The sequence below is a fragment of the Cornus florida genome, unplaced genomic scaffold, assembly GCF_030987335.1.
Source record: "Cornus florida cultivar Cherokee Brave unplaced genomic scaffold, ASM3098733v1 CherokeeBrave_3.0.0_Hap2_Chr09, whole genome shotgun sequence".
NCBI classification, from domain to species: Eukaryota; Viridiplantae; Streptophyta; class Magnoliopsida; order Cornales; family Cornaceae; genus Cornus; species Cornus florida.
This window is the reverse complement of record NW_026775579.1, coordinates 53476528-53492401: the sequence shown is the minus strand read 5'-3', so window position 1 is coordinate 53492401 and position 15874 is coordinate 53476528. Positions and strand designations below refer to the sequence as shown.

The 15874-nt window shown below is 34.9% G+C and overlaps 1 protein-coding gene across 6 annotated transcripts in view; it reads right to left on the bottom strand.

The window, feature by feature from the left end:
* Window positions 1-15874, bottom strand: part of LOC132273957 (uncharacterized) — a 61540-nt gene that overhangs the window by 28274 nt on the left and 17392 nt on the right. For all 6 annotated transcript variants that reach the window (XM_059775086.1, XM_059775083.1, XM_059775085.1 and 3 more), the window contains 7 exons: window positions 15675-15856; window positions 13375-13570; window positions 10897-11154; window positions 7464-7610; window positions 6539-6617; window positions 3811-3921; window positions 3544-3713 (listed from right to left, as the gene is read on the bottom strand). In XM_059775086.1, coding sequence (XP_059631069.1) covers window positions 3544-3713; window positions 3811-3921; window positions 6539-6617; window positions 7464-7610; window positions 10897-11154; window positions 13375-13570; window positions 15675-15856 — 1143 coding nt within the window. The remainder of the gene's footprint in view (window positions 1-3543; window positions 3714-3810; window positions 3922-6538; window positions 6618-7463; window positions 7611-10896; window positions 11155-13374; window positions 13571-15674; window positions 15857-15874) is intronic.

Genomic DNA, 15874 nt, shown 5'->3' with positions numbered 1-15874 from the left:
CCACCAAAATATCCTGCAAATTTAGGAATTTCCTCCTCAAAGTAACCATCCCAACGCCTTTCGTCAAATAAAACATGCATTGTATTGCTGCAAAAAGGATTAACAAAATCCTCTTCAAGATTATCCTCGTGAAAAACAGAAATCTGAAAATTGATATATGTTGGCCAACAACGATCAATCCGCAGTCCGTTCATCAAGTGATCTATGGCGACGCGAAAAATAAAACGATTTTTTCGCAATGGTCTCAATGTCTAACACACCCTTATCCACCGAAACATTGTCATCAACCGGCAAGTTGACAACGCATTGACCCAATAGTTGCGTCAACAACTCAACTTGTCTCCGCGAAAACTCTATCTCACTTTCGTGTTGCTTGGGTAAGGGTTCAGCCAGAACCTGCATCCTACGATTTCCTCCTCTCGGTAGTTGTAGTGGAGGCATAATTGAGCAGTCAAAAAGCCGAAACCTAAGCTCTGATACCACACTGATGCCGCCTTACCAGGAGGATACGATTAAATCGTCTTTACAGCAATATTGAAACGAAATAAAGAACAAACGCAAGAGAAAAGGAAAAATTGCAAAGCAAACTTTATTTGCTGTAAAAAAATAATAATCTCTTCAACTAAAACTGTAAACCCTAGCAATTACAAGGCTTTATATAGAGTTTCTTCCTCCCCAATCCTAGCCTTATATTAGCTAACTACCAAATGTAAAATAGAATCAAAATAGGAAACATGTTGAAAATAGAAAAAAAAAAAAAACTAGTCAAAAAGGAAAGCTGATGAAAATCAGAAAACTACTCGAAATAAGGAAACTTTTCGAAATATGGAAAGTTTCTAAAAAACACAAATTCCACTTGCAAAATTTTGAAACTCTGCATGCTTCAGAAATTGTGTTCACAGCAATTTTGAAACGAAATAGAAGGACGTGCATGAGAAAAGGAGAAATTGCAAAGCAAACTTAATTTGCTGTAAAAATAATAATCTCTTCAATTAAACTATAAACCCTAGGAATTACAAGGTTTTATATAGAGTTTCTTCCTCCCCAATCCTAGCCTTATATTAGCTAACTACCAAATAGAAAATAAAATCAACATAAGAAAGCTGTTGAAAATCAAAAAAACTACTCAAAAAGGAAAGCTTATTAAAATCATAAAACTACTCAAAATAAGGACACTTTCAAAATATGGAAAGTTTCTGAAAAACACAAATTTCACTTGCAAAAATTTGAAATTCTGCATGCATCATTAAAACTTCTATAACAGTCCACATGTCTTCCCTCCTTTCTTCCGCCAATTTTTTGGGCGAATGAAAATTTGTAAAGGAGGAAGGATGGGTCATCATTCATATTTCCCTTTCTTTCCTTGTATCATTTCTACCGAACAAAGGAAGTTCATTCCTTCCTTCCTATTTTCTCTCCACACCTCTTCCTTCCTTCCTTCCTTCCTAACACAGCATTAAAAATTTCAACTCTCCTATGAAGTCTACAAAAATAAAACTAAAAAGAAAAAAATAATAAAATAAAATAAAATTTTTAAATCATTCACAACTAAAACGAACAAAGAACTGGATTCTTCAGTGTAAGGATTGGCAGCACAATGTCCTCAGAAGTTTGTCTATTCCGCTCTCTCAATATACTCCACCTAAGACAAAAAAAGAGCAACAAGACATGCTTGCTTTTACTTCTTCTGAACACAACAGTTCTCCAACAAATCACAAAACCAGCAACAAAACAAATCACGGAGACCTCCGTCTCAGGTGAATCAACTATGAACTTTGAAGAAGTACATTCCAAGTACTCCAACCTAGACTGACACCTAACCTAGACAACACTCAGTTACTGCCGAAACCTCAAACTTATCGCCGGTGACAACTTAGGCCTTCAAATGCTGCTTGATGGAATGCTGCATTCCGATCATTCGCCAATGTTAGAATTCAAGAAACACTTCTTCAACAATCAAAAGAATACCCAACCCAACCAAACTCAACAAAACCTTTCTTCAACTACAAGAATCCTTTTTTTGCTATTCTGCTCTATCCAATGCCATAGCCTCAATTGCATTACATGCTATCAAATATTTCCTGACCATCTCAATCCATGTTAGTTTTGGTCTTTCCCTTCCCTTAGCACTAGTCTCAATAAGGACCAAGACACTTTTTATAACTGGTGCAACTATTAGAAGGGAAAAAATATATATATATATATAAAACATGTGTTTAGAGAACTTCAAAGAACAAATGATTAAGAGCTTAAGAGAACTTAAGCATGAAGCTTTAAAATCTCAAGTAGAACATTTTTCTTTCTTCTCACTAATTCTATATTCATAATAAACAATAAAAATAAACATAAACATGTTTAATTTGGGTTTGAAAACCTTTTCAACTTCAAAAAATATATTGTATTGAAATTTGTTGGGAAAAGTTCCACGAAGTTTGATACATGTTAGGACATGCTCTGATGTACAGGTGCAAAATCAAAGTGCACTCATGCTCAAATCTCTATTTCACTTTCAAATCTAGAAAATCATTATGAAAACTTGACCTAGCTTTTCAAAGACCTTCTTGAAACACTTTAAATCAAAGTTAATGATTTTAAAACAATTTAAATGTCCTCACAAGACTCCCATATTACAACTGATTATTCATGACTGCAACACATTTGCTTGACGACATACATGACCCCTGAGACTCTTCTTTACTCAATAAAAATAAAAATTACAACTTGATATCATTTTGAAAAACAAAAGGTTGCCAACACATAACACATTGACTTAACATTTATAACCAAGGTTGAGGACCCATATTGTAAGAAAAATCAGTTATAACTCCACTTAGATTATGAATATGGATAAAATGCATAAAACCTGTATTAATCAGTAATATACTACTAGACTAAGATACCAAAAGGAAAAAGTTAGTCCTTCTCCCTCCTTTTTTTTGTAACAATAGCTACCAAAATCTATAAAGAATGGTGGAAACTTTGGGCTACTCTATTTTTTCTTCTTCTTATTCTTCTTTTCCTTTTTATTATTTTAAACGAGAACATCTTGGTTGTGATAGAAAAATAAAAGGTGTGGGGACAGTGGGTGGCAGCAAGTGCTCCATAAACCCCACAAACACTCCAGTGAAAACCAAAAACAAGGATTATAAGGGGAAATAACTTGCCACAAGACTTGTTGTGTACATGTTATTAGGGAAAAAAAATGCTCTCTTTTAAGATGTTCGGATCTATAATTACAAATTATATTAATTTCCTTGAAATTGGAAGAAGTTACTTACCACACAACTATAATCACTTTTCCACAACTACAATTGCTCAAAGCAAAATGCAAATATTCTACATTCGTACCAATCCATATATAATTCTAAAGAGAATTTTAATCAAGCTATCATACCTCAGATTCATCCCAACAGTTAATAACTATAATCTACCATACAACCAAGTCACACACTACTGCATGCTCACAAAAACGCAGAACCCCCTTCTTTGGGCGTGCATGTGTTACAAACAGAATTTCTGCTATAAAAAGTTGCATAAGATTACCTTTTGCCGAAATGTCTGAAGAAACAATGACTCGCGAACCAAGGGTAAGATAGCATCAATGAAGGCCTCTTGCAACCCTTTAGCTTTATAAATCTGACAAAGCTTTAGTTTTATTTTCCCATTAAGCCACCAAGGTACAGATTTATCAGAATTTGGGTCAAGGGTTGATTCTGTAATTTAAGCCAAAAGGTCATGAAAGAAGGTAATACAATATCTATATAAACGATACCAACAGGAATCTAGGAATTTGTATAAAAGGAAAGATACCAGAACAAGGAGGAGAAAGAACGAATATGGCTTCATCTTCTTTATCTTCGTCAAGAAGAAGCGAAGCAAGAGTTATCCGAGCATCAACATTGTCTTGAAGTGTATGTAAAGCTGAAGAGAAACTTTCATGAGCAGCATAACTTGGCAAAAGATTTTCAAAACATGCAAGCTTGTAAAGTAAAAATCATAAATTCTAAGACAACAACTAATCAATGAGCATTTCTAAATTTTGACCTGTATTATAGAGTAGGTGAATCGTATTACCAAAGAATGGTGTCAGGTGAATAGTACTTATGTTGGCAAATTTCATAGAATAGAACTGAGTCCATACTTTTGTTTTAATTTCTATTTTACTTTAGAAATGTTCAAAAGTTAGTCAATCCAAGGTCGAAGATGAAATTTACGCTACAATCAAGGGTAATTCAGTAATCTTCGTCCACAAGAGTAAATAGGTAATTCGTCACATTGATGCATTCACCAATTAGGGTTCATGCATACCATATCTAGGGTTTCTAAATTTCCGAGGTTCAATCTTATTTTGATTCCTTAAAATGTTTTAAGTTTGCATAAAAAAATGTTCTAAAACCTGCAGGAGAATTCGATTGATTGATGCATCAATCAAAGTCTTCCAGAGAGATGTCGATCGATCGATTGAGCTATTCGAAGCAGCAGTTTCCAAGTCGGTTTGAACTCTACAAACACCCTAATTTGTCTCTAATACTTGGCTGTCTATATATACCTAACACAAGAGCAGATTATACACATACAAAATAATATATTGAGAGATGATTTCTTTTGTGAGTTATTTGCATCACTCTTTTTCTTTCACATTCATCATCTCTTAGTTGGTGAGTGTGTTCATATGTGTTGACATCTGTTGTTGCGTACTCAAAAGATCAGTTCACCACTATAGTTCAATCACATCCAAACTGACGTTTGGACGACTAGTGGCTGAGACTGGATTCAATATAGAAGCAGGTGAATTAGGAGCAAGTGCTGTTGACAAGCGGAAGATCTACCAGAGACTTTTCAAGGTCAAAGTTTGGGGTCTTTTGCGTCGAGAAGGTGACTAGGGGAAGTTGCAAAATTAAGTAGAAATAAGGAAAAACATGTCAAACACACACAACAAGAACACACAGATTTTTACTTGGTTCACCCAAAACTAGGGCTACGTCCAAGGGTTGCAGGGTTGCAGGGATTTCACTGTGATGATAAAAAAACGGCACCAATACATAGAGTTCAGAATGAATAAATACCCTCGGGGCAACATAACAAGTGAGCCTTGGTGTACACTGTACAGTATTTATCAGGCTCCACACTACCCATCAGGGGATTCTTGGGGTAGCATTTCTTAACCTAGGTTGTAAACCTTCTATCTTGATAGTGAATTTGGTTTGCATGGACTAAGTCTCGTTGTATTTCCATTTTTAGGGTTTCCGCATAAAAATATACTGTTTGTTTCTTTTATTGCTTTATAATGCTGTGGATTGCATAAGATTTTTACTCTGCTAGATTCTCAAGTTAATTCTATTTTAATTTTAAAATTAGTTAAAACAGTTTGTCATTTCTACAAGACTTATTCAGCTCCCCTCTAGGTCTAGACCAGTGGACCTTGTATGAGTGCAATTTCTTTTTCGTTGATACGCCCAGCAATTTGTACTTGAATTCCTTTTGTATCTTCTAGTTCAGTTAATTCATTAGACATTTTCATTGCTTTGCGAAATGAAACTCTATTTCTATCCAAGCCTCGAGTTCCAGTCCTTCGTACTCTCAATTAGTATCAGAGAGGGTTGCTCGAAATTTACCAAGTAGGTTGTGGAAGGCCTTAAGGAAGGCAATTCCATATCTAGGCCAACCCTATTTTAAGGAAGCAACTATAGCTACTGGAAAGCTCACATAAGAATTTTCCTAAAATCTATGGATGAAAAGGACTGCTTGCTCTATTGTGGCACACAAAAGCTCCTCGTAAGTTGCTTTCTTTAAATGGTTGGCAGTTCGAGAACAGATTTATGACTAATGACAACTTATGGAAAAGGCAGCAGATCATAATTAACTAACATTGCAAACGTAGAAGGGATGAGGGATAGGTTAGCCTCTGTCTGTGCATTGTTTGCTGGCCAGGTGTTTGTGTGCTCAGTTCTCTCTTGTGCTCGGTTTTGTGTTTGTTGGGTATCGTCCAGGTCAACAAGGTATGTGCATGCCAGTGCTAAACAATAGATTAGAGAAGAGTGGCAGGCAGCTTTCTTATATCTTTGGTGAAGGATCTGGGTAGAAGGAATGGGAGAATATTTGAGTGCAATGTGGAATGTGGAGCCCACATAGCCACAACTTTCTAAAAAAATAATAATAATAATGCCAACATAGTATGCTTGAAAAATAAAGAATATAGCCAAAAATCATTAACCAAGTGTTAATATAAAAAAATTCAATTTATCGAAATAAAGTTGAATAATGAAACACACTTCAACTACGTTTTGAAATATTAAGCATGAAGTGTGAAATGGAATTTGATTGATGATGGAAGAATCAAATGGGCGTAATAAGACTTTCACCACCCCAAAAGAATTGATAGTTATTGAATAGTTTTGTTGATAAATGTATATGCATACATAAAGTTCCTCAGTAACAATATGAGGCTAATATTTTCTTCTTTTTCATATGGTAGGCTGTGAATCCTGTGATTATGAAATATGATTACACCAGAACCATTTATATTAACTCCACATACCTTTGCGGAAGTGTTCAATTGCTCGTAACCTTTCATTCAGGAATAAGTTACATTGGGCAATTTTCAAATGCAGAAAACCCTGTTGAAAGGTCACCAACACAGAAAACAGCAGCTCAGTCCTAGAAAGCAACAAATATATACAGCAAATGAAAACTTAAAACAAATAAGATTAATTGAAGGGGAAAATAAATAAATTAATAAAACTACCAAGGGAAAAAATAGAAGTGTCTCGTCATCCATCTTCAGGCACTAATTTACAGATAATCAACAACATCAGAGCTTTTTTTATGTATAATAGTTCATTTCATATTTAAGAATACAATAAAGAACCAAAAACTAACTGATCTATTGAAGTCTGTCAATTGTCATACCACAGACCTGGATTGAAGTCTAACAATATCTTTATTATAATAAGTATGATAATTTTCTATTAAAAACTGATTAACGGAGCGTTGGACAAGCTAAATCACCATTTGCACAGATCATAAAAAGACACCAAGCACATTTGAGAGGCTATTACCCAATATGATCCCTTTAAATCAAAGGCACTGAGAAGGGTGGACTAGATATATCACTAACCTTTGGTATTATATGCACATTATGGTTTCGACCATTACAATAAGCAACAGGGATTGAATATGCAGTGTATGCTGTGAACTAAAAGATTAGAAAACCATGCAGTGTATGATGTGAAATTAGTTACACAGCTAAGTGAATTTCACACCTTGAGTCAGTCCCAAAGGAATTAACACATGTTAATCAGTTTTTGTACACAAGAAAACTGAGACATCAACATAAGTGAACTGAACTATTTCGTGCCGAAATGGATCATTCTCCTGATATATTGAACTCAGGTGAAAAATTAGTATGCATAAGTATACTTGTCATACCAAATAGAAATATAAACGCAGATAGTTTCTCTTACATTGTCAGCTTCACCATTTCCTTCTAAAATCATATAGTATTTCAATGCCGATTCATAATGCCCAAGACTGATTAAGGAGTCTGCAACTGCAGTAATTAAGTTATGATTATCAAATACATTCTCCCGTTGCAAAATACTGAATATAGCCTGCACAACATTTAGCAATTATCAGAAACAGGAAATAGAAAGGACATTACTCAGTTATGGTCCTGCTACAGCAGGGTCCTAGGGAGGGAGGACTCAAGACAGACCTAACCTTTGATATTTCACAAAGTGGCTGCTCTGAGGCTCGAACTCACACCAAGGACACAGATGGTCAAGCGTTAAACCGCTAAACCAAGATATGGACCTCATCAGTAACAGGTAATACTAGTTGTAAAAACATAGACAATGCATGGTCATCATAACCCACAATGTGATCAATCTGAAAATTGTGGTTACAATAGAACTCCAGTAGTAAAAACATAGACAATACTTGCTCATTTTAATCCACATTGTGATCAATCTGAAAATTGTGGTCAATAGAACTCCAGTATCTTATTCTTCCTTCCAAAGTGTCTATAAATATCCATAATGTTTTATGACTGAGTGGAAACATAACACTAGGATCAAGAAGAAGGGTAAAAAAAACCACAGAAAAAATAGTTCATAACTCAAGACGACTCTATACACTTGCACAAAATTCAAATTGACTACAATCTCTGGCTTACAAAAGTAAAGATCAATAGCAAGTGGATATGATTGGATGGAACTCTATTGCCAATACCACCCAATGCTACATGCATGACTAAGTAACACCCAATATCTAAAGTATTATGAATTTATGACACAATAACAATGGTTTTAATCATTTATCTGAAAAGTAAAAATAACAAATGAGCCAAAACTACACATATTTTATAGAATAATCTTTCAACTTGAAAAATTTTGTTCCTAAATAAGAGAAATTTTACCATTACAAAAATACTATTAGCTATACAACAAGGACCAAATAGTCCGCTGCAATTTTCACGTAGAAAACATGGCTACAAAACACCGATCTGAGAGTTAAAAATGAAAAAAAAATTAAAAATAATAATAAAAGTGGCAGGGGTGGGGGGAGTTCTTTTATTAATTTGGTGACAAACGGATCTAGAAATAGTAACTATTTTTAAAATTGATGAGAGATGGAGAGAGGACTGGCATGCCCCCAATCATCATTAGAGGCTTTTCCTAGAAATCGGCTGGCAGCAAAGCTTGATGGTATTTCCACCATTAGAACAAAATGAAGTATTGCCAACATGAGCCCCAAATTTACTCAAATTAACAGAGCTCCAATCCTTTAAAATAGTTTTAGAAACCTAGTGTGGTAATTCTACCATACTGAACACATAACAATACTTTAAGTTACCCTATTACAACAAATATGAAATAAAGCACTCCTATAGAAATCGTGATGCTTCTCAAGCTCAATGTCTCATACTAGAACACTGAAACACTGAACCAACACAATGAAGACTGCCCTTTGTACATCAAGAAAGTTAAAAAACATAGAAGGTGGTTATTGAGTATTGGTCTCGTCAATTCAGGGTACTCGAGAGTGTGAAACGGCACAAAATAATATACTACAAAAAGTTGTGTTCATCGTTAAGCCCTAACCCAAGTTGGTGTTTAGGAACCTTTTCTCCATTAGAAAATGGGACTTCCTTAATTTGGTATCAGCAAAAAATACAGAATGAATTTTAGAATAGTCATAAATCATAAAAGACCAAAATTTGTGTTCCCTGGGAAACTAACCACATTGAATCGAAGAGAAATTTCTCATCTCTTGTTGTGGGTAGCTAACACCAATGCAGGACGACTGGATAAGCCTAGAAACCTTAAGAATCTTGATTATCTTGCAAGGGAAGATGGAACTAAAGATATATTTCAGAGAAGATCTAAGAAAGAGAGAAAGGGAAAAGTAGTACTTTAAAGAAGAAATAAGAAAAATAAAAGGAGGGATCGAGAAAGATGTACCTCGGCACCTCCCAAAATTAACAAACTGGTTATCTAGCTAAGTACTATTCAATCCCCATCATGTTCCACCTAACAGGAAAACAAAGATAAAAAATGGCTACTTATGAGTAGAGCCCTTAGCAGCTAAAGTAACTACGTTATGTCATGATAAGTGCCCTTGAGGAGCTTCATTCAATGCTGTAACCTACGAACTGAGGGGGTTAGTTGATGATTAAGTAAACCTTCTAAAAATACATTAAATACTACTCCCTCCGTCCCACAAAAAGTGTCCACCTTTCCATTTTTGGCTGTCCCAATTCAAAATCCAATGTACTATTGTTTACTATTCCCGATTTACCCTCCTTGCCTTGAAGTTATAAAAGAAATAAGACCTCATGTGGATCCACCATAGAAGGGTATATTTGAAAATTCATTCCCTACCACTATAATAAAAAATAAAATAAAAAAATAAAAAAACATTAAAAACTACACTCTTAAAAAATTAGGTTCCCGAAAAAGGGACACTTTTTGTGGGACGGAGGGAGTAAAATACTGCAACTTGACATTCAAAATTATAACAACCAACTGCAAAAGACTCTTAATCCCAAAAAGTTCTCTAACCAAAAGTGTAAAGAATTTTCTGAGGTTTAGACTGCTATAGTGGTTGCCTCTTCTCTAGAGTGAAAACTGGCTACATAATAATACACAGTATAAGAAGAATTTTACAGAAACAACAATAATTGTGCCGAAACTGAAAATACATAAAGCAAAACGAAAAGAAACTTAAACTTCGATTCCCCAAGTATTTCAGTTTGGTGATTTAATAGCACAGTTTTTTTAAAAAATAAAATTTAGAATTTTGTGTGTTCTATTACACAATTCAGTTTGTACATCCCTATCATCAATTATATTGAATAGGCAAGTATAATCCCATTATGCAGAAGTCAAACTCATTTTCATAACATTTAAGTAATGTAGTCCTCAAGTTGATGTTCACATATACATCAACCAAAACATATCATTTATTGTCAAAATGCTACACCTCAACCAAAAAATTCCACACCAAAATCCAATTTATGGTCAAAATGACATCTATGCGTTCCGTAATTAAATCTATCAAGTGTTGCGACAACTACTACACAGGGAGTGTAGTTGGCATCAATGACAAACATAACGTATAGAAAATTATCAATTTTTTTGGGCAATTATGTTTCAAAATCAATAATGTGTTTATACAATTTATACCCAAAAATAAAATAAAAATGTGTTTCGGTGTGTAAAAGCAATTATCACAAACAGCATATCCAAGAAAAACTGAACATTCAACTGAAAACATTATTCTAATAAGACATTATAGAACGCAACAAATAAAAGATTAGAGTACCCGAAAATAGAAACAAGCAATTCCAAAAGCTGCATGAGCGTCTAGCAATATTAGAAGATAAATGAAACAAACCTCTGCCCTTTCCATATGTCCAAGATGAACATAACATATTCCTTCTTTGATTCTTAAAAGTAATGGTAATTCTTTCCCAGCACACAAAACCAGTCGTGCATGCTCAATGTGCTGAAGAGCTTTGATGTGTGCATTTTCTTCCATGCATATTGCAGCTAAAAGATCAACCACACTAAAATTGGCTTCATTTGGATGATGTTTAAGATGGTACTCCAGAACACTGACAGAACGCTCATGCTGGCCACATTTTTTGTAGAACTAAAAAAGGAAAGCAATAAATAAACTAATGTCAGTACTTTCGCAACAGTTGAAGGTTTCCTATTCTGCCAGGAAAATTAACTCTGAATTGTGCCATATTTTATTTGCTGATGATCTTCTAGTAGTGTGTGAAGCATCTTTGTCTAATGCAAAAGCTTTATTTGATATATTTCAACAGTTTGCACATTTGACTGGGCTTCAGATTAATCCTGCTAAGAGCACAGTGTTATTCTTAAGGGCAGTGAGGAGGAAGAATGTTTTGTTACAGATGCTGCAATGTAGTGAAGATGAATTTCCAATTAAATATCTAGGTCTACCTTTATGTCCACAGGGTTTAAAGAAGTCCAATTGCAAAGATCTTATTGATAAAATTTCTCAAAAAATTCAGAATTGGAGCAACAAGTTACTTTCTGTAGCAGGAAGATTGGAGTTGTTGAAAACTGTGGTTAATCCAATTTTTTTGTATTGGTGTAGCTTATTTGTGGTACCTGTGGCTGTTACTAACCAAATCCAGAGACTGTGCAGGGATTTTTTATGGGGTAGTACAGAACAAGAGCATAAAATGCATCTGTTGAGTTGGAAAATGGTGACTAAAACTAAGAAGGAAGGTGGTCTGGGGCTGAGGAGACTTAAGGATTTACAGATTGTATCTAGGTGTATTCTTTGCTTGGGACTTTTTGACCAGCAAAGACAGATTATGGGTATCATGGTTTCAGCAGAAATACATTCCGCAAGCTTCATATTGGAATGTAGTTCCTCAAGCTACAAATTCAGTTGTGTGGAAATCTATGGTGGAGGTTAGAGACTTAATGTTGCAGTTTACTAGGTATCAGGTTGGGAATGGGCAACAAATTAAGGTATTTCTTGATCCTTGGTGTGGGGGATTAACTGTCTCACAACAGTTTGGTCATAGGTTGGGCAGACTGTTGGTTATGGCTAAAACAGCAACTTTACAGGCATTAATAGTTCAAGGAGGATGGGATTTGCAATTACTTCATGAAGAGGGATTACAACCTTTTAGAGATTATCTTTTGAATATTCCTATTTTGCAGAGACCTGATAAGATTTTGTGGAATGGGGGCAGTTCAGTTTCAAAAAAGCATGGAAATGTTGTACATCAGTAGAAGAATCTGTTCAGTGGCATTATTTGTGTAGGGGTAAAGCTAGACCAAGGTGGTCTACAACGGTTGTTTTTGCTATGCAGGACAAGTTGCCTTCCATGGTGAATCTGCAGAAGAGAAATATGGTTTTGGCTCCAATTTGTACTCTGTGTTTGTCTGATAGTGACGACAAAAAATCATATGTTCATTACTTGTTCATATTCACAGAAATTTTGGGTTTGGTTTGCCGAGGTCTTAGGATGGGATTCTGATTTTGGTGCTATTCATACATTGTGGGAGCTATTTCAGTGGTGTGATAAATTATATCATGGCTTCAACACATTGAAAAGTCTGTTTGCTGCTGCTATTTGGGGGCTGTGGAAAGAAAGAAATGCTAGATTACATGAAGGGCAGATTCATGAGCCTTCTGAGCTGGCTCGAACTATGCTAATGGAGGTTCTACAAGTCCATAATGTCAGGCTACAGGATGTATTGTAGTGTATGCAATACAACTAGAGACTGTTGTTATTACAGTTATATGGCTGAAGTTATTGGAGCATTGGCTTGTGTGATCTTGATCCCTATAAGGTTATTTCTAGTTAGCAGTGACTAGAAATTTTTATATAGATCTTCTTTGTTTCTAATGTCCTCTTAAGAGATGTTTATTTTAGTTCTTCTTTAAATTACTGGAGTTTGATCTAAGGTATTTTTGTTGTACTCTCCAGTAATATTCTGAGGGTATGCCCTCTGTGCGCCTGTAAATATTTATTCTTTCTTCTTGTTATACAAAACCCAATTATGAAAAAAAACAAAAACAAAAACAAAAACAAAAACAAAAAAAAAAAAAAAAAAAAAAAAAAAAAAAAAGGAGAATATATATGTGTGTGTATTGGTAAAAATGAAACAACACAAGAAGTAGCAGTTCAATTCGCATATATTCATAAAATGCAGGGCAGCTAAGCTAGCAAAAGCAATCTGCATATGCTATTACCTAATGCACAAGAAGCTAATTTAGCATTGTAAAGTCAAAATATTTTCCAAATCAATCACATGAACTGAAGCCATATCAGCTACTTGGTTTTAAAATGAAAGCTATTAAGAGACAGAGAAGGGTAAAAACCATCACTGCTGTCTTCAGTGCTTCAATATTCTCAGGGCAGAGACGTGAGATTTGCTCATATGATTCAGCAGCTTTCTGATTATCTCCCAGCTCCACATAAAGTGAAGCCCGATTGAATTTGAGACTAACATCTTCAGGATCCGCTGTTATTGCTTTGGAAAGGCAGTATCTGGCTTGTCCAGTATTGCCTTGCTCTCTACATAATTGAAATTAAAACATCAGAGGACACTTCATTCTTTCTGTTCTATAACATAGGAAGTCATATATTGCAATAATTTTATAAATAACAAGGATGGTGTTAGTTCAATACAGCAAAAAGGGTATATCCGCATATACATGCAGTAAGTCTGACCATGCAGGCATATAAAGCAAGGACAACTCTAAATGCATTGAATATCAAGATCTATGAAAAGCAGAAACGCTCTGATTTCTTAATCATGTGGGACAGGAATATCAAAATTCCATGAAATTAGTTATTTGAGCCTCTAGAAAACCATCCTTAACTAGGCATCCTCCAAAGTTATTTTGTGGTTAAACTGAAACTTGAGCCTTAGATAGCGCACACGACAAGATTCACGTAAAAATAAAATAAAAAAAATGGCTAGCCCAGTGCACAAGGCTTCAGCCATTGAAAAGTAGAATCAGATGTACACAGCCTACCTTTGCATCCAGAGAGGCCATTCTCCATTTCAAAACTGAGACCGCCAAGTCACAATGGAGCAACCTTAATGTTGCGCCAAGGCCCGTCCTCTCTCTCTCTTCTTCAAAAGTCGTGAGTTAACCTCCCTGTAAGTCTAAGAGGCATGAGTAGAAATCCTATAAAGGGATGGTTGTAATCTTGGTTGAATCAATGAACGAATGAATAATCAAACATCTTATGAAATTTCCTTGTGAGTGATTCACAAATTATGAGGGCGTGAGACCTTCTCTAGATGTGATGCCTAGACCCGTTCGTCTTATTCCATTTCTCTTTTCCTTGTTTTTTTTTTTTTTTTGATAAGTCTCTTTTCCTTGATTTTTCAACATCTATACTACCAAACCTCAAACTCCAGCCCTGATTATTTGAATTTTCAGCTGCTGCACTCTTTAATTTTCAGCTATTTGGGGCTGCTCCTAAATTCCTACATCAATGAGGCTGACCAGAACAAACATGGGATGCAAATCATGCAACATTGAGAAAAGACTTCAAATATTATATGTATTAGCAGACATAACTTGTAATAGAAAAGAGTGGAAGAAGAGGATTAAAGTGGCTAAACCATTCAATGAGGAACAAAGCAAGGATGACAATGATGACAAGATATAAAGTTCTCAATACAAACCACAAAAGGACCATGAAAGGGGGAATCTAAAGAAAACACAACTATGGAACTTGATAGAATTGAATCTCTATACCACTGAGACTTTTTAACATGTTTTAGTGAAATACTGTTGCTATATTTAGGTTAGAATATAGAGAATTCAAGTTTAAAGCAATTTGGAAGTTTAGAATTCAGTGCATAGTCAAACGAAAAAGGCCAAGTTAGCAAGCATTGAAACAATCTCATGGATTTTGTTCTGATAATTCCAGTATGGTATAGAATAAAAGAGAGTTACAGTGAAATATTTACAATCATTCGGTGTTTGTCCAACAAAATTTAGTGAAAAATGTTCATTTTGCCAGTTTACAGACTCATTAAGAATCTTTTCTAACATCTTCATTTTCTAATTTATTGGTCAAGGCTGTCAACGGCCCAGTTACTGAGAGAGGATTTAGCAATATCTTTAGTCAATTCCACTTGGGTATATCAAGTTCAAATCTCATTAACTCAATATGCACTATTATGCTTTGAGGATGTAAAATCTGAAGCAGACCAGAAAGACTACCGTGGTGAAACTGTCGATGCAAGCGGGAACACTTCACAATGTTTTTGTGTTCAAGATGTCATTTGAGGATGTAAAGGCTTTCAGGGGCATCTAGCAGCCATTCCAACTCTCACAACATCTGATTAACTCAATATGCACTAACATGCTTTGAAGCGTATCAAGAACAGCAAGCAAAGAACTCCATTTTCCAAAAAGTACAATAAGGATATTAATTTGTCATTTAAATCAACTAAAATGGTAAGGTAAAGCCGTTAATTGTAAAGGAAGGATGTGTAATTTTCAACCACATAAGATTATAATGCCTAAACGGTAGTTTTAAAATATATATATATATATGAATCAATTTATTGTTGTTGATGAACCAATTTATCCATAAATCATTGTTTCAATTATTTGATATAAATGATTAAATTAAAAAACTTCAGAAAACTCACATGGACCAGGTGACAAGAAGTTTCCATAGAGATGGATCCTTTGGTGTCAAATGTGCGGCAAGCATGTAGAAATTCAAGGCTTTCTTTCTATCACCAATTGCATTATATACAAGGCCAAGAGTATGATATGGATCAGGTGAATTTGGTGAGAGCAGAACAACTTCTTTCAACAAACATATGGCCTACATCACAAAAAATAA